The following is a 24,544-nucleotide window of genomic DNA, read 5'->3' on the forward strand; positions in this document are numbered from 1 at the left end:
TCTCAATTTCAGGATGATTTTCATCTTCCAATTCCTCCATTTCTCCATAGTTGGCAGGATCAACCTCTGTTTTCTTGGTTGATCCGCTCACTAATGTCTCTCATCCCAAGGAGGACTCGAAACAGGTGTTGCTTTTGCTTTGGCAAGCTCTTTGTGAGGCCATCTGCCGGCATGTCGGCAGTTGGAATCCAATTGACATGGACTCGACCTTCACTAACCTCCTGTTTCATCCAGCATCGGTTAATATCCACATGCCGCAGCTTCGTATGCATCGCCGCTCCCTCCTTTGTCAACAAATCGACGGTTTGCTGGTTATCGCACATAATGGAGAGTGGATGGTCGGGTTTGAAACCCAAGGATTCGAGGACTCGGCGCCACCACTGGACGGTTTTGCCTGCTTCTGCTAACGCGAGGAGCTCTGCTTCTGTGGTAGACGTGGTGACGGTCTTTTGTTTCGTCGCCTTCCAGTCTATAGGGCCTCCGTACAGCTTACAGAGGTAACCTTCAGAACTCTTTCTGTCGCGGTTGTCTCCGAACGAAGCGTCACTTGCAAATTCAATGGATTTCGCTGCAATGGTAAGGCCTGTTTCGGTTGTTGCATGGTTTCTGATTCCATACTCAATGGCCCAAAACCTAGTTTCGTATAGGTATTGGATGATCCGATCTACAGCATTAATATGCTTAGGACCGGGATTTGTTAGGAATTCAGCCACTTTAGAGGTTGCTTTTGCAGCATCTGGTCTCGTAATGGTAGTGGTATACTGAGCAGATCCCACTTTGGCCTGGAAACCATGAATCTGACTCGGTGTAGCCACTCCATCATAGGGGACCAGAGGTTCAATTCCTAGTGGTAATCCCACGTTTCTTGCGGTGACGAGGTTATATTTCATCGCCATGCTCTCAATGTAGCTATCTTGACATAACCATAGTTTCTTCTGGTCTCTGTCTCTGATGATACGGATATTCAAGAACCAACTGGCATCTAGTTCTCTTAATTCCCACTGTTTCTTGATGTCCAGATCCAATTGTATAGCCTTCTTAGTATATGTAGGATCTGGGTGGTTGACGATGATGATGTCGTCCACATAGAAGAAGACGATGATCCCGTCCATCGTGAAGATGCAGGGATCCTCAGGGACAGGAATCAGGCCTAGTTTGACTAGTACCCGGGTCGCTTCCTGCTGCCATAGTCTTGGTGATAGGCGTAATCCGTAGAGAGCTCTGTGTAATAGCCAGCAATAGCCCTCTCGTTCAAATCCTGGCGGGCACTTGGTATATACCTCACCTTGTAGGACTGAGTTCAAGAACGCTGTAACGACATCTCGCTGTCTCATATCGAGGTCGAAGGCTGCCACTAACGCAAATATCGCTCTCGCCGTCTTAACGGCTAGCGTGGCGGCTCTTTTCTCTTCGGTAGACATCCATTGAAGATCTCCGCGGACGCATATTCGTGCTTTGAACTTCTCAAGCACGCCGTCTGCATCAAATTTGTATGTGAATACCCACTTCAGGGGTAAGACTTGTGTACCTCTCTCGTTCGGGGTTGGAACCTGTGAGAACGTCTCCTTTTTGATCAGAGTCTGTATCTCAAATCCTACAGCTGCTATGAATTCCTTGCTGAAAGGGTGACTTATCATCTGATTCTAGGTCTCTGGTGGTGGCGGTATCTTGTCTCGATGGAGCTTTTTGACGTTGAATCGCTTGCTTATGCTTGTTGTGAATGCATATAGTAGGCTCGGTGGTTCATCGTCTATTGAGAGGTATGCAGCATAGTCTGGATCTGCTCTTGGTCTCCTGGATCTGGTGCCGGTGACGACATTTGACATGTTAATATCTCCAGATATATCTCTTAGTGCTCGATAGGATAACGATGCTTGGGATGACGGCGAGTATACCATTTCTTGCTGGAGCTGGCGCTCTATCTCTTCTTCTTCTTCATCAACCTCTTCTTGTTCCACCCCCCCAGTTTCGACCGACGGTATGACGGAGATCGGATCTGGCGACGATGGGATGGTTTCTTGGTGAGCTGATCTCGATGAAATCGATGGATTTGGCGATATTGAGGCTATTCGTGGCGGTGGTGACGATGACGGAGATGGTAGGGAGGATGGAGAGGATGGAGAGGATGGAGAGGATGGAGAGGATAGAGAGGGCTATATAAAACTGCCTGGCATCCTGTATGTTTGCTCTCTCTTTGTTTGATCTTTCTTTGTTAGATCCCTCGGTCTAATATTGGACTGTGGGGTAGGCAAACTGGATGCTATTTTAACATCTGCCTGGATCGGGGTTCTCTCTCTATCATCCATCTCTCTCTCTGTTATCTCTCTCTCTATCGTTTCATTAACTATATCGTCGATGGCAGCTGTTTCATCAATAACTTCATCATTTCCTGATTTAGCATGTCCGGTTTCATCAGCAGCTTGCTCGGTATGCTCAGTTTCATCAGTTAGAGCAATCCTGGCTACTGATTTAGGTATTTGCATCTGGGTGCTGATTTCAGCCTGGGCTTCTTCTTCGGTAAGCACCTTTGGCCATATGCCTATGCCTAGCCCATCTGTTATGGTACTAATAGCATCTTCTTCATCAGGACTCGGCCTCGCCTTCGAATACCGCCTCGATTCATCGAATACGGCATCCCTAACGACGTCGACCCTTCCTATACCGGTTCGACCTTTATGGGGGAACCATACTTTGTACAGGTTCTTAGAGATATACCCAACGAGATATCCTATCTCTGCTCTAGGTGCCATCTTGTTTGACTGTACTCTCTTAACGATTCTCGAGTACGTCAAGCAGCCATATAACCTTACATTTGACAGGTTGATGGTTTAGTGCTGTACGCCATCTGGCGCTGCATGTTTCATAAGCTCTTTCCAAGGTATGATCCATTGGTTGTGAACCTTGGTTAGTATCCTGTTTAGGATATATGCTGCTGCATACATTGCCTCGGGCCACAGGTTATGGGGGAGATCTGTGTCGTTGATTAACACTCTAGCAGTTCGTACTACCATCCCCCCAGATCTCTCGGCAGGACCATTCATTTCTAGTAAGCCAGGTGGAGAATGCTCAATTGTATATCCTTCGGCTTCAATTATTAACTCCACTTCTTTTCCAGCGCTGCGCTCATTATCATAGTGGAACACTCTGATCTCTATCTTTAACCAGTTCTTGACTAGTGCTAGGAACTTCCTAACAGCCATTTGGCAGTCATTTTTCTTAGTATGTGTGAAGACAAAGTGACATTTAATACCATCTAGGTAGAAATGTGTCAACCAGATGTGGCCATTGTGAGCCGGCTGATTTTGTACTAGGTCGAAGTGGACCCGTCTAATTATTCCATATGCTTGGCCTATCTTCCGGCGAGAGATCTGCCTCGGGGCATCTGCTAGTTGATAAGCTTCACATACCTGCTGTTCTTTGCCAGGGTTGCTCTTAATAGTGATCCCGTTAGTCATCTCTGCCAGTTTAGCAATACGCTCTTTGCCAATGTGGCCTAGGCGCCTATGCTAGATCTGTATAGATCCATCGGATCTAGGTTCTTGTGCCGATTTCTTGGTTGCAAATACCAAGTCTTTCGGTGTTAATTTGGGGTATTGGAACCCCACTGGCTGTGTTAACCAGGTTAACTTTTGGTCCTGGTACACTTGGTATACCGGTGATCCATCTGTTATTTCAATGCAGTTGGTCCTGAAATTTACTAACAATCCTCCCTTCATCATCAATCCATGGGATATCAGATTACTATGGAAATTAGGCAAGTATTTGACGTTGTATAACTCCATCCTAACTACTTTCTTTGACGTGGGACTGACACCATATATAACTACAGTGCCTACCCCGTCGACGATCGTTTCCGTGTCTCCCACCTTAACACTGCTCTGTACGTCTTCGAAAGTCACGAATAACCCTCGGTCGTTACATACATGCATTTGCGCGCCGGTGTCGACAACCCACCTCTTTCCAACGGGTTCAATATCGTCGGTTTGGGTATGGTTTTGGGTGGACATAACAGTAGTAGAGAAGTCATTTCTCTTGTTTCTTGGTGGCTTGCTTGCCGCTGGCTTGTTTGCCGCTGGCTTGCTTACCGCTAGGTTGCTTGCCTCGGCTGAGAAGAAACCATATGCCTGATCGGCAAAGGTAGCATTTGCTTGCTAAGAGCTTGCTCCTTTCTTCTTCGTTATCTCTATACGCTTGCCATCCACAAAGGTTTTCCAGGCAGGGTCAGCCTTTATGGCTTTATCCCATTTCTGTTTAAATGCTTGTATGGGATTGTATGATGGCGGTCCGTTGTCAGGGTATGCATCCCAACATTTCCATGGAGAATGCCTAGTATTAGGCTTCCCACAAGGGCAGGGTCTTTTCTACACCGGTGTTTCTTCCCCTTGTTTAGCTTCTTCATAGCCTTGCCAGGTTAAGAAAGCCACTTTTAAGACACCTTTTTGAACTCCCGGCTTGCCGTGGGTGATGTTCCAGTGGGCTCTATACCGGTTAAGCAACTCGGTAAAAGGTATGTCGCTCTTGTCTTGCAGTCTCAGGACCCAGGTTTCATGAAAGCCAGGTAACATGACTGATATAGCATCAAGGAATTGACTGCTGGCATCATCGGCCTCAGTTATTTTTGCTCTCTTACACCGTTTTTGGACCGTTTCCCAGTTAATAAGCCATTTGTCAATGTCTGTATTACGATCTAACCCTCGATCTAGGTTACGCCATTGCTAACGGAGCCTAGCTGTATAGGTAGGATCGCTCTCCGGTGCGAATCTCTTATGCAAATTGCTAAGTAATTCCCACGGTGTCTCATATTCAATAATGAAACTCTGGTATGTTATGTGAACAGTGGCACGAATGGCGGTTACCACCTAGTTCAAACCCTTCTTTTTCTGGGTATAAATGGCATTACTGGTCATCCAGTCTGCCTGCATCGATTGCCTGGTTTGAAACCAGTCATCCGGGTATTCAATCTTAGCATCTTCAATTGACAACACAGCTGTTGGTATCGTCAATGGACTCGGTGCCTTTGGTTGGGATGGGTCACATAACTCCCATACATCGTGCTGAACAGCAATCGATTTAATATATGGCAGCCAGGAATCCCATGATTCTGTGTCCTTTAATGTGACGCGAGAGGATATCGCGGAGAGATATGAATCAGTCATATTAATGCTGGTATGTTGATGACTTCCGATAATTTTTCGAGGAGTTTTCAGGGGTTGCCTTCGACGATTCAGGGGTTGACTCAGGTGTCAATTCATCCACTGATTCGGCGACAGCGAGGTTGAAAGGTGATCTATATGCAGATAGATCTATTTGAATGGAACGATTCCGGGCTCATAACTGACGGAAATCTATCGTATTAANATAACTGACGGAAATCACCGGTACAGCAATGTATGGTCAAAATGACAGATGTGTATGACTCTAACTAACTAAAATGACAAGAATCCCCTATTTGACAATTTGCTGGGGCATAACTGACTAAGCTTAATATGCAATTTGTATGGGGCCCACTATCATAGCGGTCCATGTATTTTCCGAGGTGTTGAATACTCGGGTTCCCAGTCATGTATTGTAACATAGCTTTCGACATAAGCTTCAACTGCTTTGGGGGACTATATTTCTCCAAAGTATTCTATAGTCCTTGGAAGCCTAACTATGTGTCTGTTTCTTGATCTCCCGTTTGAGCTCCGAACGCTCATCATTGAGAATGTGCTCTACACCCCGCTCAGCCCGCCTCAGACTCCTCTTCAATCAGATGGAATCGAATACAATGACCTTAGATATAAGGCATGGATTAGCAGAGGTGGCAGTGCATGTTATAACCAGCAGAGCAAGCCCAACCCCTCAAACTGTCTGCCTCTTCTTCTCACAAATCGTCAAATTTTGACCGAGACCCTGGTGATCCTTGGGCGGAAGAAAGTCGACTATATTCTTGACATATCAGTCAAGGATGACTTGCAACTCTTTCTGACTTGGCTGTCAGTGCCATGCCTTACAACCCACATATCAACCCTCTACGCGAATGTACGTCTTTTCGGTCACATCATCGACAAGTGCACCATCCGTGCCCAACTCGGCGATGGCGGCCGGCTAGGCTTCCACTGGTCCTTCTATGCGGCATTAGAGCGATTTCTCCGCTATGGTCCCGTGGGAGAAAAAAAGCACAAAGCAGAAGACCAGTCTTCTGGATATCCTCGAAACACGAAGGAATTCGAGGACCGGGAGATGGTGATCGATACACTTGTTCTCGACTTCCAGTCTGCGGAAATGGAACTTTCCTTCCCACCAGAAGATGTCACATACAAAATTTGGTCGGAGCGGCATTGGGGTCTGGATCGGGGAGACCGGAGCGAGGCTTCAGAGGCATTGTCATCCCATAAAACGCGCCCGGAGTGGCTCTGTGAATATCTGGAGGCCTGGATAAGCGGTCTTCTTTATATGAGTTATCATACTTCCGAATTCGGGGAGCCTCTCTATGAGCGTGTTGGAACAATCCGGATGCTTGTTGATGGACAACTATATCGTGAATTTGATCTTGCAGCTTGGTTAGCTCGCCTACGTTTTACCAATCCAACCTCTATGATGGGTCATTTACCCACGGATGACAGACAGCCTGGATTTTGGAAATGGAAGAAAGAGACATTGCTGAGAAGGGAGGCCCAAGGGTTTCCTGTGATATGGCCATTGGATGATGAATTAGGACGAAGAGAGGTGTGATTATTCTATGTGTTAAATTGGTAGCCTGGTAAGGCAGCCGGGTCGAGAGCGAGAGAAGGCCTAAGTAGGGTGTTAGAAGGATGTTCATGGTCGTAATAGAAATCATATGACGGATTAACGAAACCTATACAAAGGTGCATACTGATGTACAACATAGTCAGATTATTCGTTGAGATTGTCGTTATTATTGTAGGACCTCTCACCACTGATTTGAATGCCAAATTCTTAGCTGGGTTGATATTTATCATAGAATATCACTGTACCGGCTCAATATAGAACAATATATGAAATGTCTTACAACATAGATCCATCCATACTCCTTGAACCCAGTCACTTTTGTGGGCCCGGGGCCGTCGGAGGCCGTGGGACCCGCGGAACCCGCGAGAATTCTATAGACCTCTTGGCTGAGATCCCGCCAAGAATCAGCATTGGAAGTTCAAAAGAGCATAATATCTCGATGAATGGCTCATAATTGTCTTTGGTTTCTTCACACATTGTGTAAATCGCAAATCGTTGAATTGGAGAAAAGCCGACTCTGACTCTGACTCTCTGCGTGCCCGAGAGGTTTCGCATGACCATCTACAATGGAGAAAGACTCCAAGAAAGATAGATTTGATGACCAAGAGCCTAAGAAAGAAATAGGCGCCTTCGGTGGTTATTTGGTAGGGAAACTCCCCTTCCAACGCAGGTTAAAAGTCTAACATCAAACAGAGGATCTTTCGATATGGCTCGTCCAAGGACTATACCTTGCAGGCCATTGCCACTGCCTGCGCACTAGGGTCCGGTGTTGGCATGGCCCTTGTCAATTTGGTATTTGGCCAGTTTATCACACTCATCACTGACTACACGGCGGGTCATACGGATGCTTCGAAGTTCCGAAACGAATCTGCGAGGCTCAGGTATAATGTCCTTCAATCAAGATCGATGGGAAGGAACTGACTTTTTTTTTGAAAAAAATAGTCTCTTTTTCTTTGTCATTGGCCTTTGCCGATTCTTCCTCACATATGGATACAGCACACTCTATACATTTGCTGCATACCGGATCACACGAAACATTCGCCACCTGTACCTAAAAGCAGGACTAAGCCAGGAAATTGCCTTCTTCGATTCAGGCACTAGCGGGTCAATTGCCATGCAAGCCACCTCAAATGGACGACTGATCCAATCTGGAATTTCGGAAAAGCTGGGACTTGTTGTCCAGGGCCTATCCGCTTTTATATCCTCCTTTGTGCTAGCATTTGTCACTCAATGGAAGCTGACTCTCATTTCTTGCTGCATTGCTCCAGCAATGCTTTTAGCCATGGGCATCAGCTCCAGCTTTGAAGCTGACATTGAAACAAAAGTCCTCAAAGTTCAGGCCCAGGCTGGAGCTTTTGCAGAGAGTATCTTGTCAAGCACTCGGACGGTACAGGCCTTCGGACTTCGAAACCAACTGCTAGGCGACTTTGAAAAGTTCTTGCAAGCTTCGAGAAAGCTCGGAAATAAAAAGTCCCCTCTTTTCGGCTGCTTATTTGCCACGGAGTACACCATCATCTTTTCAGGATTTGGCTTGTGCTTTTGGCAGGGTATAAGAATGGTGTCCACTGGCGAGGTGGAGCAATCTGGAGATATTTTCATGTTTGTTCAGTCCTTATCCTTTCGTAACTGCCAATGCTAATCATGACGCAGTGTGCTCATGTCCGTGGTTGTAGCAGCCGTAAGCCTGACCACTATAATGCCGTATCTGATCGATTTTGTCCGCGCGGCCTCTGCAGCGGCAGAGCTATTCCATCTCATGGACCGAAAGTCGAGAATCGATCCGTTTGACAATTCCGGGGAAAGACCGACAGACGTTGTGGGATATATCGATTTTAGTAGTGTCTCGTTCGCTTACCCTACGCGCCCTGATACCAAGGTATTGAACAACTTCTCACTGCATATTCCTGCCGGCAAGACAACTGCACTCGTTGGAGCAAGCGGATCTGGAAAAAGCACTATTGTTGGGTTGATTGAACGATGGTACAACCCTTTGTCGGGAACGGTCAAGCTTGATGGCAAGCCTATCGAGCTGTACAACCTCAGATCACTTCGCCAGCAGGTTAGGCTTGTTCAACAGGAGCCCATTTTGTTTTCCGGAACAGTCGCTGAAAACATCGCCAATGGCCTTGTAGGTACACCTTGGGAGAATGAATCTCCAGGCGAGAAGCTGTCCCGGATACAGGAGGCTGCTAAAATTGCCTTTGCCCACGATTTCATCACCGAACTTCCCAGCGGGTATGATACCGTCATTGGGGAGAGAGGTGGGCTATTATCCGGTGGTCAAAAGCAACGGGTTGCAATTGCTCGCAGTATTGTTTCCCAGCCACGAATTCTTCTTCTGGATGAGGCAACGAGTGCCCTTGATCCTCATGCCGAGGAAGTCGTTCAACGCGCACTGAACAATGTTTCAAAGGGGCGCACAACAATCACTATTGCACACAAACTAGCCACTATCAGAGATGCCGATAATATTGTTGTCATGGAGCAGGGCCGTATTCTCGAGCAAGGTACACATAACTCCCTTTTGGAATCGAATGGTGCCTATTCACGACTGGTGCGGGCTCAGGATTTGTCTGTGGCGACACAGGATCCCGAAGATGCCTCAGATAGCCCGGATGAAACAGACAAAGAAGACTTTGTTACACTTACTGGTGAATTGACCCGGTACTCGACTACAACAAGATCAGCTTTGGAGAAGCAGTTGACTCGCGATGATTTTGACAATTGGAAAAGATTGGGCCTTCTCCAAACAATATGGAGATTGGTGAAATCGGCTCCCGAGCTCAATTGGACTTTTGTGGTCCTGATTTTGGCTTGTTTAACAGGAGGTGAGGCTAGCATTCTAAACCCCAATTTTCGCAGACTGGACTGACCAAATTGTAGCTGCTTCATATCCTGGCCAAGCTATCTTGATGTCTAAGTTCATCGACGTATTTCAATTCACAGGTTCAGCTATGCGAACAAAAGGAAACTTCTTCGCTCTAATGTTTTTCGTTCTCGGACTTGGATCTTTCGTCGTCTATTTTGCTGTGGGATGGACATCGAACATTGTAGCACAGGTAAGTCTCTTTCGGTGATATATGTGTGCATCTTAGCTCGACTAACTCATCAAGACAATGAACCAAAAATACCGGAAGCAAGTCGTCAATGACATGATGAAGCAAGACCTGCAATTCTTTGATCGCGCCGAGAACACTACAGGGGCGCTGACCAGTCGTGCTGACTCTTATCCACAGGCTGTATTTGAGCTTATGGGCTTTAATGTTGCTCTGATACTGGTTGCAACGGTTGGTGTATTGTCATGCTCTATTCTGGCAATAGTATATGCATGGAAACTTGGCCTTGTTATTGTTCTAGCAGGTCTTCCGCCCATGCTCGCTTCCGGTTACGCTCGCATCAAAATGGAGGGTGCGATGGACCACAAGATTTCGAAGTTGTTTTCGAAGAGTGCATCTATTGCCTCAGAGGCCGTGACTGCCATCCGGACGGTGTCTTCCTTGGCAATTGAGACATCGGTTTTGGAGCGATACACCCAGGAGCTTGACCAGGCGATTGCCACGTCTACGAAGCCATTGCTTCTCATCATGCTCCCTTTTGCATTCACTCAGACCGTTGAGTACTCTTTTCTGGCTCTCGGTTTCTGGTATGTTTTTGTCGTATTTCTTTCATATTCCCAAATGCCTTGTTCTTGGTTTTGTACCAGGATGCTAACCATCGGATCATCTCAACATAGGTATGGATGCCGGCTTGTCTCATTTGGAGATCTGAGCATGGCCAACTTTTTCGTCAGTTTCCTGAGTGTGTTCTTTTCTGGCCAACAAGCTTCGATTCTTTTTGGCTTTTCAAGCAGTAAGATACATTCCCAGACTGGATGGGGGTGAAAGTGAGTGGCTAACAGCTATTCAGGCATGACAAAGGCAACAAATGCCGCCAATTACATATTTTGGCTTGAAGAGCTCCAGCCTACAATTCGAGAGACTGACGAAAACGGTGACCTTGGCCCTGGCGACTTCAAGTCTCTCCACTTGGAAAACCTGCAATTTTCTTACCCAATGAGACCTCACGCCCGCGTACTACGCGGCATTGACCTTCATGTATGCCAGTCCAGATCTTTATGAAAAGGTCCCCTTGTCGCTGCTAATATGTTGTATAGATCAAGAAAGGTCAATTTGTCGCATTTGTCGGCGCATCTGGCTGTGGAAAAAGTACCATGATCAGCATGCTCGAGCGCTTTTACGACCCAGTAGCTGGTCATATCAAAATCGACGCCCTTACCTTGGAGAGCTTGAATCCTTGGCTGTACCGAGGTAAAGTGGCACTTGTACAGCAGGAACCCACCCTTTATCCCAGCACCATTCGCGAAAACATCTCCATGGGGACACCGACTGGTAGCCCGTCAACGGTTCCTGACAGCGACATTGAGGCTGCCTGTCGGGCTGCCAACGCGTGGGAATTTATCTCTTCTCTGCCTGATGGCCTTATGACTCTCTGTGGTGCCAATGGGACACAACTCTCTGGTGGGCAACGTCAACGCATCGCTATTGCTAGAGCGTTACTCCGAAATCCGCGTTTACTCCTATTGGATGAGGCAACAAGCGCGTTGGACACTCAATCAGAGAGAATTGTTCAAGATGCGCTGAATGAAGCGGCTTCTCAGGGGGATCGAATCACGATCGCGGTTGCCCATCGCTTGTCGACTATTCGCCATGCGGATATGATATGCGTGTTTGATGGGGGCAGGATCGCCGAGTCCGGAACTCATGAGGAATTACTGGCGAGAGGCCGACTTTATCCGAAGATGTGCGAGGCTCAGAACCTAGGCACTTGATTAGGTGAAACCTTCAAGCTCGCCATCAGTTGTTTGAATTTGTCATATCTATGAGTATTAATCACAAGAGAGAGAAAAGGGCGATGATGGGACGTCTTATTATTAGACTAGCGTAGATAGAACACCGCGTAATTAAATTGAAGCAAGTGTATTCACTCTCCCATAGCTTCATGCTCTTGGTCTCGGAAACTTGGCCGTACCCTAATCATAAGCATGTCGTTCTCTAGCGGTTGTAACTCCTTTACGATTCAGATTGCCCAACTCACTATGGGTGATATGATGAATTCGGCCATTGAGATGGTTTCAGGAGATATGTGAAATATCGGGCCCTTAGAGATGAACTCCCGAAGGCTTAAGATTGGCCAGACCAGTGGCAATTCCCTTACCACACCGACATGGCGTGGGAATAATTTGAATTTCAACCGATAAAATTGACTTAACGGAGTTTCAACCCAAGTATGCGTATTTGGTAGTTGAGACCTCGTGGACAAATTTTAAACCAGTACAATATCTTCTATTTAGTTCAAAATCAAAACCTCGCTTTTGCTACTGGGCTTTTATTCTTCATTAGTTCTCGTGTATGGGTTCGTGTACAATATACACACAAATAGATGGGATATCAAATGAGCCTATAAGAGTTGTGAAGCTATTGGAGAATGGACAGTAGGTATCAATTCCGCAAATTTACATCTACAACCTGCATTAACTATGTGTTTAACAATGCCCAAGTACGGTAACAAGCATTCTTAAAAAGAACATGAAGAAAATCAGCCTTCAGAGGAAGAAAAAACCATCATATATACTAGTAGCAAACGCTCAATAACCAAATCGTCACCTCTCAAGCGCTAAACAGACCACATCCAGTCCTCCTATACCCAGAAACAGTCTATATACGAATCCTAGCATACCCATACCGACACACATCATGATGTCTCAAGTCCGTATTCCCATCCGCGGCATCATACACCCCATTATCAATGCCATCGACATCCAAAGCGACCTCAAGTCTTTGAAACCCAACCAGCGGGCGATCAGCAAAGGGGGCCATTCTCAGATCCTCCACCTGTTTATCTCATATACTAAGTGCCAATCACAATTCACACCTGCAATCTATTGTTTAACGGTCATAGTTTCATATTTAAAAAATACCTGACATTATCGTGACTCATAATGCATTGAAATATGGTTTGAGAGAAGAAAAGAAAAACGCTGCAATGATCTCAAATCAGTATACGGTCAAACAACTCACGGCGCCATTCTTGAGAACTTCAAATAAAAGCCCCGGGAACCCAAAAAGTTCGGTGTTGCCTAATCCCCCATCCTGCCCATCGGCACCACTCCGAGGACCTTTAGCTGTGCTCTCCTCCCAGCCACCAAGGAACTCAACACTGCTCTCAGGGCTGTCTCCCCAACCACGATTCAGCACCATTGGCCGTTGCAGAGCACGCTCCTCGGCGAGGCTAGCGTAAGATCCTTTCCAAGTAGCACGCAGCCGCTCTGAAACTTCATCATAAGGCGACTCCGAAGTCAGACAGTCACCAGATTCATCCAATGGAATTAGCCAGCGGCTTCGGCGGTGACGATTAAATGGATAGGATCCTGGGACGTTCCCATGAAGAATAATCTTTGTCACTGTCAGCTGGGAAGATGGTGGCTGTGGCGAGGGATCCGGAAGGCCCGAGGCAGGGAAAGCAGGACCTGTTGTTGTTGGATAGGAGATGAAGGCATCGAACCCATGGTGAAAGTAGTTCATAAAGTATTCTGCGGGCAATGAGGTGGGGTCTCCAATATTGAAGGTAGCCATCTCATCGTCAGAATCATCAGTTACGCTGTTAGTGGATGAGTGATCGCCGTCCGGAATCTCGATTCCTCTGCCTGGAGAGGGACTCAGGTGCAGGTCCCCACCCCCAGTTGCACGATGAATCGAGATTCGGCGGTCGTTCTTACGGTAGATGGCGTCGGGCGGACCGAAGTCTGCAATCAAGTCCTGGGGAGACGTCTCTCCCAGTGTTATGTATAATGAGGAGCCTGTCCTGCGAATCACTTCAAGTTTCCCAGCACCCAGGACATGCCACTCCTCAATTTCATCCGCCAGCGATTCTCGGGATTTGCCAATCAAAGCCGACGAGCGTGGGTACTGTGCCTGTTGCGTGAACAACTTGGCTCGGACCTCAGGCCATGATGGCCCTTGGAAGATTGACATGGATGTTGCTGGAAGGGCAGCCGAGGAGGATAATAACGCTACAAAATCACACTGGTCGGACCAAGCAGAGTGCTGAAGGGGAAACGAGAATGCCACCCCGGGATATGAGAGCACATAGGTGCCATATGGCGACTGGGGATCTGCCGGTGGTACGTATTCTCCTGGGTATGAGGGACCAAACAAGCGATTGTAGACGTGCCGGAAGCTAGGACCGTGCGAAGACAAGGGTTGTTCTCCGGACTTCCCACCTTTGAGCACCTCCTGGTTTTTGTATACGAGGTTCACTCGAGAGAAGTCGAGAACTTCGATCAAGCGGAGCCTCTGGTCAGGACCGTCAAATCGAAGGCGCAGGCCATTTGAAGGTAACTGCAATACCACTGGTTTGCGAAGCGGATCTGCGGGGGAGTAGGCTAGGTCGATGGCGGGATAGGTCTGGGGATAGGACTTGACACGGGTGAGGACATTGTGAAGCGAAGCGCCCAGGGCTTCCGAAGTATTAGCAAGAGCCGCTGAAAATGCCGTGAGACTAGACAAAGCAACATACTAATAAACCCGAGTCCTTTCCCGGGGAAGATTTGCGCCTGCGTTGGGGAAGTAGAAGTAGTCATAGTGGTCCGTTTTCATGGGCCGGCGAGTATAGGTGGACGAGAGTCCATACGATGGTCGAGCTATGCTTATTAGTTAAAGAGGGGGAAGCTCTGGGGATTAAGGGGAAGTCAACACGGTATGAGGGGGTAGGGATAACGATAAGAGGCCGATGACGATGGCGCAGCCGACCGAGTCATGTGAGAGGGGGAAATGACTGGATTATGTAAGGTTTGTTTATGTTTTCCCGTTTGAGACAAAGCTCCACTGATATACACAACTCTGAAAGACTCCGACACAGTTGGTGAAAAGATTAAATCGACTTTCAATTTAACCATCGGATATAACTGCCAACCACACAGTTGCACTCCGAGTGTCGCATTGTCAACATGGCTGGCCCACCAAGGCCCCCGTCCACCCTCCCCACCACGAGGAGGTCGGGTTTGCGCCAACCGGTCCGACGAGCGGGTTCGGCAGTCCCAGAACGACATGCACCACCTGGAGTGTCTACACCGTCAGTGAGGTCCTCTGCGATGAGTGCACCGCGGGTGACGAGAAGTCCCGAAAAGTCGGGCGCTGCGAGTAAGAGGAAGGAGAAAGATTTTGAACGGGAAATCAACGAGGACACAAGCATTCATGTGGTGGTCCGCTGTCGCGGCCGCAGCGATCGCGAGATCAAAGAGAACAATGGTGTAGTCTTGTCAACACCGGAAGGTGTGAAGGGCAAGACCCTCGATCTCTCGATGGGACCGAATGCGGTTTCAAACAAGACATATGCTTTTGACAAGGTCTTCTCCCCGGCCGCCGATCAAACCACTGTCTACGAGGATGTGGTTGTGCCTGTCCTCGACGAGGTCAGTATAGTTACCCCGTACGAAACCCAAATAACGCGCTAATTCCTTCCAGATGTTGGCAGGTTACAATTGCACAATCTTCGCATACGGACAGACTGGAACGGGAAAGACATACACCATGTCAGGAGACATGACCGACACATTGGGCATCTTGTCCGACGATGCAGGAATTATTCCACGTACCCTCTACGCCTTGTTTAACAAGCTTGAGGACACAGAAAGCACAGTGAAATGCTCCTTCATTGAACTTTACAACGAGGAACTCCGGGATCTGCTGTCATACGACGACAGCACCAAGCTCAAGATTTTCGAAAATGAGAAGAAGGGAGGACACAGCACAATGGTTCAGGGCATGGAGGAGACGTACATCGACTCTGCGTCCACCGGAATCAGATTACTTCAAACAGGCAGCCACAAACGCCAGGTGGCAGCGACAAAATGCAATGACCTGAGTTCCCGAAGTCATACAGTTTTCACTATCACCGTTCTCACAAAGCGTACGACTGAATCTGGCGAGGACTATGTTAGCTCGGGCAAGTTGAACCTAGTTGATCTCGCGGGTAGCGAAAACATCGGACGAAGCGGTGCAGAAAATAAACGGGCAACTGAGGCAGGTCTCATCAACAAGAGTCTACTCACACTTGGGAGAGTCATCAACGCTCTGGTGGATAAGAGCTCGCACATTCCATACCGAGAGTCAAAACTCACCAGACTGCTACAAGATTCACTTGGAGGACGAACAAAAACATGTATCATCGCCACTGTTTCGCCTGCCCGCAACAACCTAGAGGAGACCATCTCTACCCTGGATTATGCCTTCCGAGCCAAGAATATCCGCAACAAACCCCAGATTAATTCTATCATCTCCAAAACCAAGCTTCTGCGTGATATCGGGATGGAAATTGAGAAGCTTAAGAGCGAGCTCATTGCCACCCGGCATCGCAATGGTGTTTATATGACGCCTGATGCGTACGAAGAAATGACAATGGAAAGTGAATCACGGCGAATCGTCAACGAAGAACAGCGAGCTAAAATCGAGTCGATGGAGGCAAGCCTTCGCCACAAGGTTCAAGAGCTACTTTCTATCACGGGCAACTTCAACTCATTAAAGCATGACAACGAGGACACTCAGTCCAAGCTTAAAGAAACACGAGATGTTCTCAACGAAACAGAAAAGTTTTGGAAGGATACCCAGGAAAAGCTGGACGAGGAGAAGATTGTGCGGAAGGCCCATCAGAATACGGAAAAGCAGCTTCGTCATATCGGTGCTGGCCTAGTAACCACTTTGAACGGTACCATTCAAGACGTGAATGGACTACACGCGAAATTGGACCGCAAAGATAACCTAGAGTCTGATAACCGACAGATCTGGCAGACCTCAGCTAGCGAAGTATCGCATGTCACAGAACAGGTGGATGCTCGCATGCAGGTCTTCCAGACGCAGCATGCAAAACTGCTAGAGGAAATGTCTGGCAAAATCCATCAATTTGTAGAACATGAATTGGACACTGTGCAGTCTACCCGCTCTCACCTCAAGGGTCTTGACGCCTCATTTGACAAGGCTGAGGCCGAGGCCAAGAACAGCACCTACACTGCCCACAACGAGATGAATGAAGTTCTCGAGGAGATAAAGGTGCTTCGAGAAGAAGTTAAGTCCAAAGTTGGTGAAGGCCTGAATGGCTTGTCAGCTGCTGCTGCTCGGATCTCCGAAGAGGTTATTGGGGAGTTCTCAGAGTTCCATTCCCAACTTCACTCGTCATACAGTACACTAGGCAAAGACTTCAAGACCATGTTCGAGGGCATGGCAAAGCACCTCGATGAACAGAAATCCGAGGTCCACAAGCTACGTCTCGAGCTGCAGGCAGCTAACCGCCAGACGGTGGAGGCCAATAGAAAGGCTTCATCCAATCTAGCACAGGTTCTGGAAGAGGAACATGCGAGTGCACAAGCCGAGCGTGAAACTCTTATGTCTCACATCCGGGGACTCCTTGAGGACTCAAGTAATAAACAGAACAACCGCCTTAAGGGCAAATTTGACACCCTTCGCACCGATATCTCAGCATCAGGCGACTCTCTTGAGCAAGCGACTGCGCAGCACGACAGACACATCGATGAATGGATTTTCAAGGAAGAACAGTTTGCCAAGGACATTACTGCATCCAAGGATGAAATCAAAACCAGGATGCAGAATGATTGGGAGGTAAGACCGGCTGACATCTTTGGCTTGCGAAATGAGACTAACCGCAGTAGACTTTCGACCAGCGTAATGCCTCAATTCATCGGGCAACGGAGTCTGTGCACCAAGAGACTGTGCGGATTGTTGATGCTCAAATGAGCGATATGGGTACACAAATGGAGGCTTTGGATGACTTCGTTGCCAAAGCACGGTCCCAGAATGGCCGCTTCCATGAATCACACCTAGGCAGTTTGAACGCCATGGTTAAGAATGCCCAAGAGTCCCGTTCGAACGTCTACGGGCAACTTGATGGGCTCACTGGACGTGTCGAGCAACTCCAAGAGGATGTCGGCATGCATACCGAGAATCTGGAACAAACTACTGCACCTTTACACGCTGAAGTCCGCAAGCCACTTTTGGAAATGCGATCCAACATCCAGAGCCACCCTCTGAAACAGTATGTCCCAACAGGTATAACCCCTCAGAAACGACGATACGAATACCCTTCGGAAATGCCCCAAACGGAAGCTCACGACGGTCTTCGTACTCGCCACCGAACATCCAAGCAGTTTACTGCTCTACCATTCAGTGAGGAGGAACAACAGGACACCCCTGCTCGCACTTCGCTCCAGGTTTCGCCGTCCAAGAAATTCGTGTATAATGATACCCCGGAAGAGGTAGGCCATTCTCTTCCATCATCCGCAGTCCCACCTTCCAACACTGGCCTTAGAGAAGTCGACTTAAACGTCGCCAGACCGGTCGTGTCTGATGGCGACGACGCACTACCTCCCACCAAAACGGAAACCCCCGCGTTGGCCACATCCATGGACCTGGATGAGACGCCAGAAAAGGAAGAGCCAGAACCTTCCCGCAAACGGCGCCGCTCGAATTCACACAACAATCCGGAGTCCAAACTCCCCAAAACCATGCTTTCAAAAAGGATGGCTGGCATGAAGGAGGGTCGCGAAAATATGCCCCCCTCAGCCATCGCTAGTGGCCGAAGGTTCAGAAACCGCACCTCTGATTAGGTGGATTCCATGTTATTTTCTGCCCTTTTTTTTGCTCTTTTTTCCTGACAATTTTTGATACCCGATAGTCGCTGGGCTTTCCACTCTGGGTTGGAGTTTTTGGCTGAGAAAATAGTGTTGGGTTGGACATTCTCTTGTATCTCTTCTTTTGTCTGAGTGCCATAGAAAGGCGTTTGTACTTGGCGTTTCTGGTTTGGCTACCTTGATATCCCCACAGGATGTTCGATCTTAATACCATACTTGACCTCCCAGTTGAATTGATTCGTCTTGTATTCAGAGCATTTTCATGAAGTTCACCAGGCACTAGCTTATTCGTGGACTAGACTTAATACAAACGTCGATGCTTTCTCCGTGATTCGCCAAAAACAGCGTTAATAAATCATCAAGAATGGTCCGCCCCAACTTCTGCAGCATAGGCCGCACTATCCCCCTCACCCTTAATAGTCTCTTCGGCTTTGTCCGGAGAGAAGGGATGCTGCACGAGTTCTTCCTCGTCGTGTTCTCCCTTCGAGTCCGCAGCCTCTGCAGCATCGATAACAACCTGCAACTCGCTCATCCGCTTCGCAAACTGATCCATCATCTCCTCAAGTGTGCTCTCCTTCTCCTTGCCACCCACCTTAATCGGCAGCCCACCTGTGCCACGAATCTTCAGCATCAACCCATGTCCTGGTAACTCGCCAGGATTACTATTTTCAAAAGTGGGCGCCGGCACCACTTCCGTGTTGAGGACCTGCCATGTTGATGAGAAGCTTTGAGCGGCGGTAACGCTATACTGCGGGTGTAGCTGTCCCTGGTCCTGTGGGAGTGGGGAAGCGTTCGCCGGCGACGAGGATATGGACCTCGGGCCACCCCCGCCTTTCCCTGGTGCTAGCTGTTCGGTTATCGGGCTGGTTTGCGCTGCCCCAGGTGCATGTGGTGAAGGCTCTACATCGAGGATGACATAATTATTCCGGACTCCTGGAATAGGCGGTGGGAGTAGGGTGGTCTTGGCTAGGTCTGGGTCGGAGGGGTCTTTGATCTCGTCCTGAAGATTGGATGCTTTGGTCTGCGCGATCTGGTCTTTCTTAGAATCGGAAAGGACATCTTGCTGCGCAGCCAAGCTACGCAGGGCTGCCTCTGTCACGATATCGGTATCATCGTCGGAGAATATGTAGTGAACCGTTGGGTGGTGGTAGTCTGAGGTATGGGCGTCTTCGATCAAGGTGAAGAACGGCTGGAATGCGGGGTGGGAGAGAGATTGTTCTTGGCCTTCCTCAAGATGGTCTTCAGTTTCATCCAGGACTGTGTCTTGGCAAGGTGATTCAATTGTTCCTGGAAGTTGATGAGTTTCGTCTGTTGATGGACGGCCCTCAGGCAGTTGCCCTCTTGGGTATCGGTCACTTGGCCGTGAAGCGGCAGTGCCAGGCCGAGAGGGTATTTCTTTGTGCAGGGACTGCCGGGATGATGAAGAGGACAGGGGAGGATGATAGGGAGAGTTGTTCAGAGACATCTCCATAAGCCGAAGCTACATCATTCTGGAGAAGAGCTTGGGATAGGATGAGGTTCTGTATCGCGTGCAGGGAGCTTCTTATCGATAGCGTCACGTGCCGATCAGGTGAAAAGTGACAGCGGCCAGTGTAGTTGAGCTTGTGTCGAGACAGTTTTATATTGGGACATGTGTTACCCCTGATATGTCACTTTTGTTCTTGATTTTTGAGGATGACATTATGGTACTTAGTAGGCTACTTGAATATGATATACGTTAACCTATCTATAGCCCGATCTGCAAATATATACATCGATATGTCAAACATCAAACTCCTTGTAGAGGCATTTATAACCCCTATAATATACACCAAGAAAGTCATATTATGCAAGAATAATAGTCCTTCTAGTAGGACTAGCCTTGATTTGTAAAAATGAAGTATAGAGTGGGATACAATCTTGCGTCGATCGATTGATCAAACTCGCTGCAACCGCGGCATTGATTTGATGCTTGGTTGAGACTGAGGTCCTGACAACTTTTCCAATCCAAGTTTGCATGCCCGATAAAAACACAAAGGGGTATATTGAATTCGTCCGACAACGCCTTGATAACCATTGATGAGAAGAGAGGAAAAAAAACAAAACAAAACAAACACAAACTAGGCCATTATTCCTTTTCTTTCCATTCGAATTCTGGAGACAGGTTAGCTCGATATCACATAGGCAATGTAGAGAAAGCATACTCTGTCGGCACATTGGGCATAGTCCCTTGGAAGACTCCAAGTCAATCCAGGTCATCAAGCAATGCTATTTGAGAAGTGTTGATCAGTCCAGCCCTAGCTTGAGATGTTCACTCTGCAGCCTTACCATATGAAACGCGTGGTTACATCTTCCTTGCACTATAACAGTCATCGTAGTCAGTATTTAGCAGGGAATTGGGAGTAGAAAAGTCACTCACCAAGCGCACAGTCGTCACCGGGGAATTTGCAGGTTGGACAAGTGCCATCGAACTGAACACGACAGATACCACACACTTCATCCTCTGGAATATTCCAGTGCCAAGTAGCGACGGCATTCCATTCTTTAATAGCGACCTTCATTGTGGAGTGGGATAGTGGAGAGCCAAGCTGAAGAGGTGTAAAGATGGGAAAACCATCGGTCAACACCCGCTTATCTCTTATCGGCCTTATCACATGTTCTCCGCACCTGGGCACCTCCACATAGTTATGCCGCCATAACACGCAATAGTACTCCTCTTATTGCTCTTCCCTGCTCTTCCGCCTCCTCTTACTCGTTGGTCTGACTTGCATTTTGCATATTTTCTCCAAGGCTTTGCTACCTCGTTATGTAAATTGGTCTTTAAAAGCCTCCTTTCCTCTCCACCATGGCTTTTGCAGCCAGATCCTTTGCTCCTGCTCGTCTCTTCCGCTCCAATATGTCCATCTCCACAGGGGTTCAAACTCAGCGCAATGTCTCTTTTTCTTCGTACTTAGTGACACCAAAGCAGCTGAATGAAGCACTCAAGAAGAACCCGCGGACAAAAATCTCAACTTCCCCGCGCGTGATTCCCCTCTGTGCAGCATGGTTCATGCCGAATGACCCAGAGGGTCGTAAGGGAATTGACTCGTTCCGCAACTCGCGCATCCCCCAGGCCCAATTCTTTGACCTTGATGCTATTAAAGATCAAGATTCACCCTACCCACACATGCTTCCCACTTGTGAGACCTTTGCCGAGGCCATGAGCGAGTTGGGGATCCGTCGCGACGACTCGGTGGTTGTCTACGACACTGCTGACTTGGGCATATTCAGTGCGCCCCGAGTTGGCTGGACACTGCGCGTCTTTGGACATCCCAATGTGCACGTCCTAAACAACTATCGTCTCTGGGTCAAAGAAGGTCTTCCAACTGAGAGCGGGGAGCCAGCGGTGGCGGAGAAGTCCAAGTACCCTGTTCCGACATACGACTCACGACTAGTGATATCCTTCCGGGAGATGAAGGAGTTGGCATTTGACTATGGTAAAGAAGGCGCAGAGGAAATAGAGATCCTAGATGCACGCTCCTATGGTCGCTGGGCTGGAACCGACCCAGAGCCGCGCCCTGGCCTGTCATCGGGCCATGTTCCTGGCTCCAAGAGTCTGCCCTTCCAAGAACTGCTGGACCCTGAAACAAAAGCCTATCTTCCTGTTGAGGACCTCCGAAAGGTCTTTGAGGACCACAAGGTGGATCCAAACCAAACAATCATCAGCTCGTGCGGTACTGGCGTGACTGCCTCCATCATTGAGACAGCGCTGAGTGAGGCGGAATATGGCGACCCAAACCTGCGTCGGGTATACGACGGCAGTTGGACGTAAGTATACAAAGTTTCTTGTAATTCAAAAGTTGCTACTAGTACTAATATGAACATCGAAACCAGTGAGTGGGCGCAACGAGTTAAGGAATCGGATGGCCTCATCAAGAAGGTGAAGTCATAGGCTGGGATGATGGCTTACAAACATGATCTTTTTCTCTTCTCTTTCTTTCTCTCTACTCTTAGACTGTATCCCTCTTCGATATATAGAAACCTTCACTTCTCTGTTTAAAATCGGTCTTGCAAAGTTGTTCCTGAAGCACGCTTAGTCAGCATATTTCCATCTCTGCCCATCGCATCATTTCTCGAGGTGCGTTCTTTGGCCCCAATCAAACTGTATTGTTACAAAGATGCTGCAGATGGAAACATCCTGTCAACTGGATTCTCATCGTGAGTGAAGATGTTCCCGGCTCCATCAACCGGCATCCCACTACTCCCTCCTTCCCCCCCCCACATTCCCAGGTCCCTCCATCATCAAACCTCCTTCCTCAGCTGTAGGCCCGTGCTGACCGGCCCCGATTCAGTCGCGGTTGTCTACACTTCTAGTCTTCCGATATAGGGCGGTCTTTGCGCTGTACCTCTCACTCACTACGAACATACGAACACACTCGTTCAATAATCCGCCATGTCGACCGGACGCAAGGTCTTCCGATGTGCCGTGGACGAGACGGCCCTGTCCACCAATATTAGCGAAATCAAGAAATGGACCGCTAACGGTGCTATTGATCTCGTGGTTCCTCTCTACAGTGAGTATCCGAATGCCGAAGAGACTCCGATTGCCTCACTGCAGCTCTTGCCGATCTAACCATATCCTCCGATTAGCACTTGAACGACTCCATGCGCTGAAGCGAGCGGGATCGCAGGTCGCCATCAACGCCCGCGAAGCGGTCCGTTTTCTTGACCGGGTCACCTCCGGCAAAGATCACATCGCTGCCGACCGAGTTCTCCTCCAGGGCCCCATGGAACAATACGAGCGTTGGGAGGAGGCCGAGAAATTCTTCCTGCCGGAATTTGAAGAAGAGCCCGAGGTAATTGATGAGGCCCTTGCCAATGATGAGCCAGCGATTGAACCCGGCGCCGATGATACCTTGACCAAGAACGAGTCGGATGATCTGTCGCAGATGCTCTTGTCCAAGCTGAACTTCAAGAAGGACCCGGAGGCTGTATCGATCACCTCTGTCGGCACCCCTAGTGGGCCTGGATCGCGCACATCCTCTCGCAGCTCCCGCACCAGCCCTGAGTGTGCTCAGCGTGAGTCTAGCAATGGAACGGCAAAGAATGACAAGACCAAGAGCAAGTCTGCTAGCCACCAGCGCACCATCTCTGGATCCGTCATCCCGACCGCGCCGCCCGCCCTGCGCCCATTGCTCAGCGCCCTGCTCTGGCGGTTGCATACAGGCCCCGATGCCGAGAACTCTGCTAAGACCTGCATTCTCATCTCCAATGACCGTGCGACCCAGGTGTGGGCTCAGAAGTTTGGCATTGGTGTCAAGAACATTCTGCAGTTACGCACCGCTATCCAGTACGAGGAGCGTGAGTACAAAAACCGCTGCAAATATGTCGAGAAAATTCAGACCCAACCCGCCGAGCCGAAGACATTGTTGTCCTACGAGGAAGAGAGCGACGAAGATGAGCTAGTGTTTGTCCCCCGCGGTCGTGGAAAAGGAACTCCCCGAGGTGCCTCGCGTGGTGGGGGTCCGCGAAAGGCTGCCCCCAAGGCTGCCTCCAAAGCTGCGCCACCTCCAGCTGAGCCCACTGCTATCGTGGAAGTTCCTACTAAGCCCATCGACCCGGACTCTTTCAGCCGGTCTCTGGGCGGTGCAACTAAGGCTCCCACTGTAGACTTGGGCACCCAACAGGGTGCCACCGGTGGATCCCGTGGCAACGCTGGAACCTCTCGCCGCTCATCCAATGGTCGCCGTGGTGGATCTTCGCGCGGTGCACGAAGCAATGGTCGTGGCCGTGGTAAGCTCTGGGTTCCTTGATTAACACGAGCAGAACGGTCTACTCCACGTCATCTCTTGATGATAGTAGACTGGAGTGTTTTGTGAACCAATGCATCCAGAACCGGACAGGGTTGTCTCTTTTCTCTTTGCTGGACTGCAATAACCCCCCTAAAGTGGGGATCTGGATCTGGATCTGTCTTGCTGTGATTGCCCGCAGAGTGTGTTTTTCCCTCTTCCCCCGGCATAAACTATCCCAGAACTCCGGCATGATCGGATCTCGGACACGAAAGGACATGAATCCCATAGTGGATTCAACCCGCGGCTGTGATGCGCTGCTTGGAGATGTCTCCTTCGGAAAACCTGTGCCCACCCCCCCCCCCCC

At 48.8% G+C, this 24,544-nt stretch overlaps 11 protein-coding genes across 11 annotated transcripts; 5 read left to right on the forward strand and 6 right to left on the reverse strand.

Annotated features, from left to right (window-relative positions):
• Positions 1 to 59: 59 nt before the first annotated feature.
• PEX2_081360 (Ty1/Copia family ribonuclease HI) lies at positions 60 to 1,637 on the reverse strand (the record flags this gene model as incomplete). The annotated part of the gene is made up of 1 exon (XM_016745406.1): positions 60 to 1,637. The coding sequence occupies one exon, from the start codon at positions 1,635 to 1,637 to the stop codon at positions 60 to 62; it is 1,578 nt and encodes a 525-aa protein (XP_016595262.1).
• A 1,191-nt stretch (positions 1,638 to 2,828) lies between these two features.
• On the reverse strand, positions 2,829 to 3,200 carry PEX2_081370 (uncharacterized protein; the record flags this gene model as incomplete). The annotated part of the gene is made up of 1 exon (XM_016745407.1): positions 2,829 to 3,200. The coding sequence occupies one exon, from the start codon at positions 3,198 to 3,200 to the stop codon at positions 2,829 to 2,831; it is 372 nt and encodes a 123-aa protein (XP_016595263.1).
• A 2,452-nt stretch (positions 3,201 to 5,652) lies between these two features.
• Positions 5,653 to 6,714, forward strand: PEX2_081380 (uncharacterized protein; the record flags this gene model as incomplete). Its single annotated transcript, XM_016745408.1, has 1 exon — positions 5,653 to 6,714. One exon carries the CDS (start codon positions 5,653 to 5,655, stop codon positions 6,712 to 6,714), a length of 1,062 nt encoding a protein of 353 aa, XP_016595264.1.
• Positions 6,715 to 7,298: 584 nt separating this feature from the next.
• PEX2_081390 (ABC transporter ATP-binding protein) lies at positions 7,299 to 11,560 on the forward strand (the record flags this gene model as incomplete). Its single annotated transcript, XM_016745409.1, has 9 exons — positions 7,299 to 7,376; positions 7,426 to 7,613; positions 7,675 to 8,331; positions 8,383 to 9,560; positions 9,616 to 9,791; positions 9,846 to 10,375; positions 10,466 to 10,581; positions 10,639 to 10,826; positions 10,886 to 11,560. The coding sequence occupies 9 exons, from the start codon at positions 7,299 to 7,301 to the stop codon at positions 11,558 to 11,560; spliced, it is 3,786 nt and encodes a 1,261-aa protein (XP_016595265.1).
• Positions 11,561 to 12,405: 845 nt separating this feature from the next.
• PEX2_081400 (UPF0183 domain protein) lies at positions 12,406 to 14,371 on the reverse strand (the record flags this gene model as incomplete). The annotated part of the gene is made up of 4 exons (XM_016745410.1): positions 12,406 to 12,429; positions 12,483 to 12,623; positions 12,810 to 14,248; positions 14,308 to 14,371. The coding sequence occupies 4 exons, from the start codon at positions 14,369 to 14,371 to the stop codon at positions 12,406 to 12,408; spliced, it is 1,668 nt and encodes a 555-aa protein (XP_016595266.1).
• Positions 14,372 to 14,737: 366 nt separating this feature from the next.
• Positions 14,738 to 18,406, forward strand: PEX2_081410 (putative kinesin family protein (BimC); the record flags this gene model as incomplete). Its single annotated transcript, XM_016745411.1, has 3 exons — positions 14,738 to 15,202; positions 15,255 to 17,402; positions 17,453 to 18,406. 3 exons carry the CDS (start codon positions 14,738 to 14,740, stop codon positions 18,404 to 18,406), a joined length of 3,567 nt encoding a protein of 1,188 aa, XP_016595267.1.
• Positions 18,407 to 18,788: 382 nt separating this feature from the next.
• Positions 18,789 to 19,901, reverse strand: PEX2_081420 (uncharacterized protein; the record flags this gene model as incomplete). The annotated part of the gene is made up of 1 exon (XM_016745412.1): positions 18,789 to 19,901. One exon carries the CDS (start codon positions 19,899 to 19,901, stop codon positions 18,789 to 18,791), a length of 1,113 nt encoding a protein of 370 aa, XP_016595268.1.
• Positions 19,902 to 20,285: 384 nt separating this feature from the next.
• Positions 20,286 to 20,486, reverse strand: PEX2_081430 (uncharacterized protein; the record flags this gene model as incomplete). Its single annotated transcript, XM_016745413.1, has 1 exon — positions 20,286 to 20,486. One exon carries the CDS (start codon positions 20,484 to 20,486, stop codon positions 20,286 to 20,288), a length of 201 nt encoding a protein of 66 aa, XP_016595269.1.
• A 51-nt stretch (positions 20,487 to 20,537) lies between these two features.
• On the reverse strand, positions 20,538 to 20,970 carry PEX2_081440 (anaphase promoting complex subunit 11; the record flags this gene model as incomplete). Its single annotated transcript, XM_016745414.1, has 4 exons — positions 20,538 to 20,563; positions 20,614 to 20,677; positions 20,738 to 20,769; positions 20,829 to 20,970. 4 exons carry the CDS (start codon positions 20,968 to 20,970, stop codon positions 20,538 to 20,540), a joined length of 264 nt encoding a protein of 87 aa, XP_016595270.1.
• A 335-nt stretch (positions 20,971 to 21,305) lies between these two features.
• On the forward strand, positions 21,306 to 22,340 carry PEX2_081450 (sulfurtransferase; the record flags this gene model as incomplete). The annotated part of the gene is made up of 2 exons (XM_016745415.1): positions 21,306 to 22,216; positions 22,283 to 22,340. 2 exons carry the CDS (start codon positions 21,306 to 21,308, stop codon positions 22,338 to 22,340), a joined length of 969 nt encoding a protein of 322 aa, XP_016595271.1.
• Positions 22,341 to 22,841: 501 nt separating this feature from the next.
• Positions 22,842 to 24,201, forward strand: PEX2_081460 (uncharacterized protein; the record flags this gene model as incomplete). Its single annotated transcript, XM_016745416.1, has 2 exons — positions 22,842 to 22,962; positions 23,039 to 24,201. The coding sequence occupies 2 exons, from the start codon at positions 22,842 to 22,844 to the stop codon at positions 24,199 to 24,201; spliced, it is 1,284 nt and encodes a 427-aa protein (XP_016595272.1).
• Positions 24,202 to 24,544: the final 343 nt, after the last annotated feature.

The sequence above is a fragment of the Penicillium expansum genome (genome assembly GCF_000769745.1).
Source record: "Penicillium expansum strain MD-8 chromosome Unknown contig272, whole genome shotgun sequence".
In the NCBI taxonomy this organism is placed as follows: Eukaryota; Fungi; Ascomycota; class Eurotiomycetes; order Eurotiales; family Aspergillaceae; genus Penicillium; species Penicillium expansum.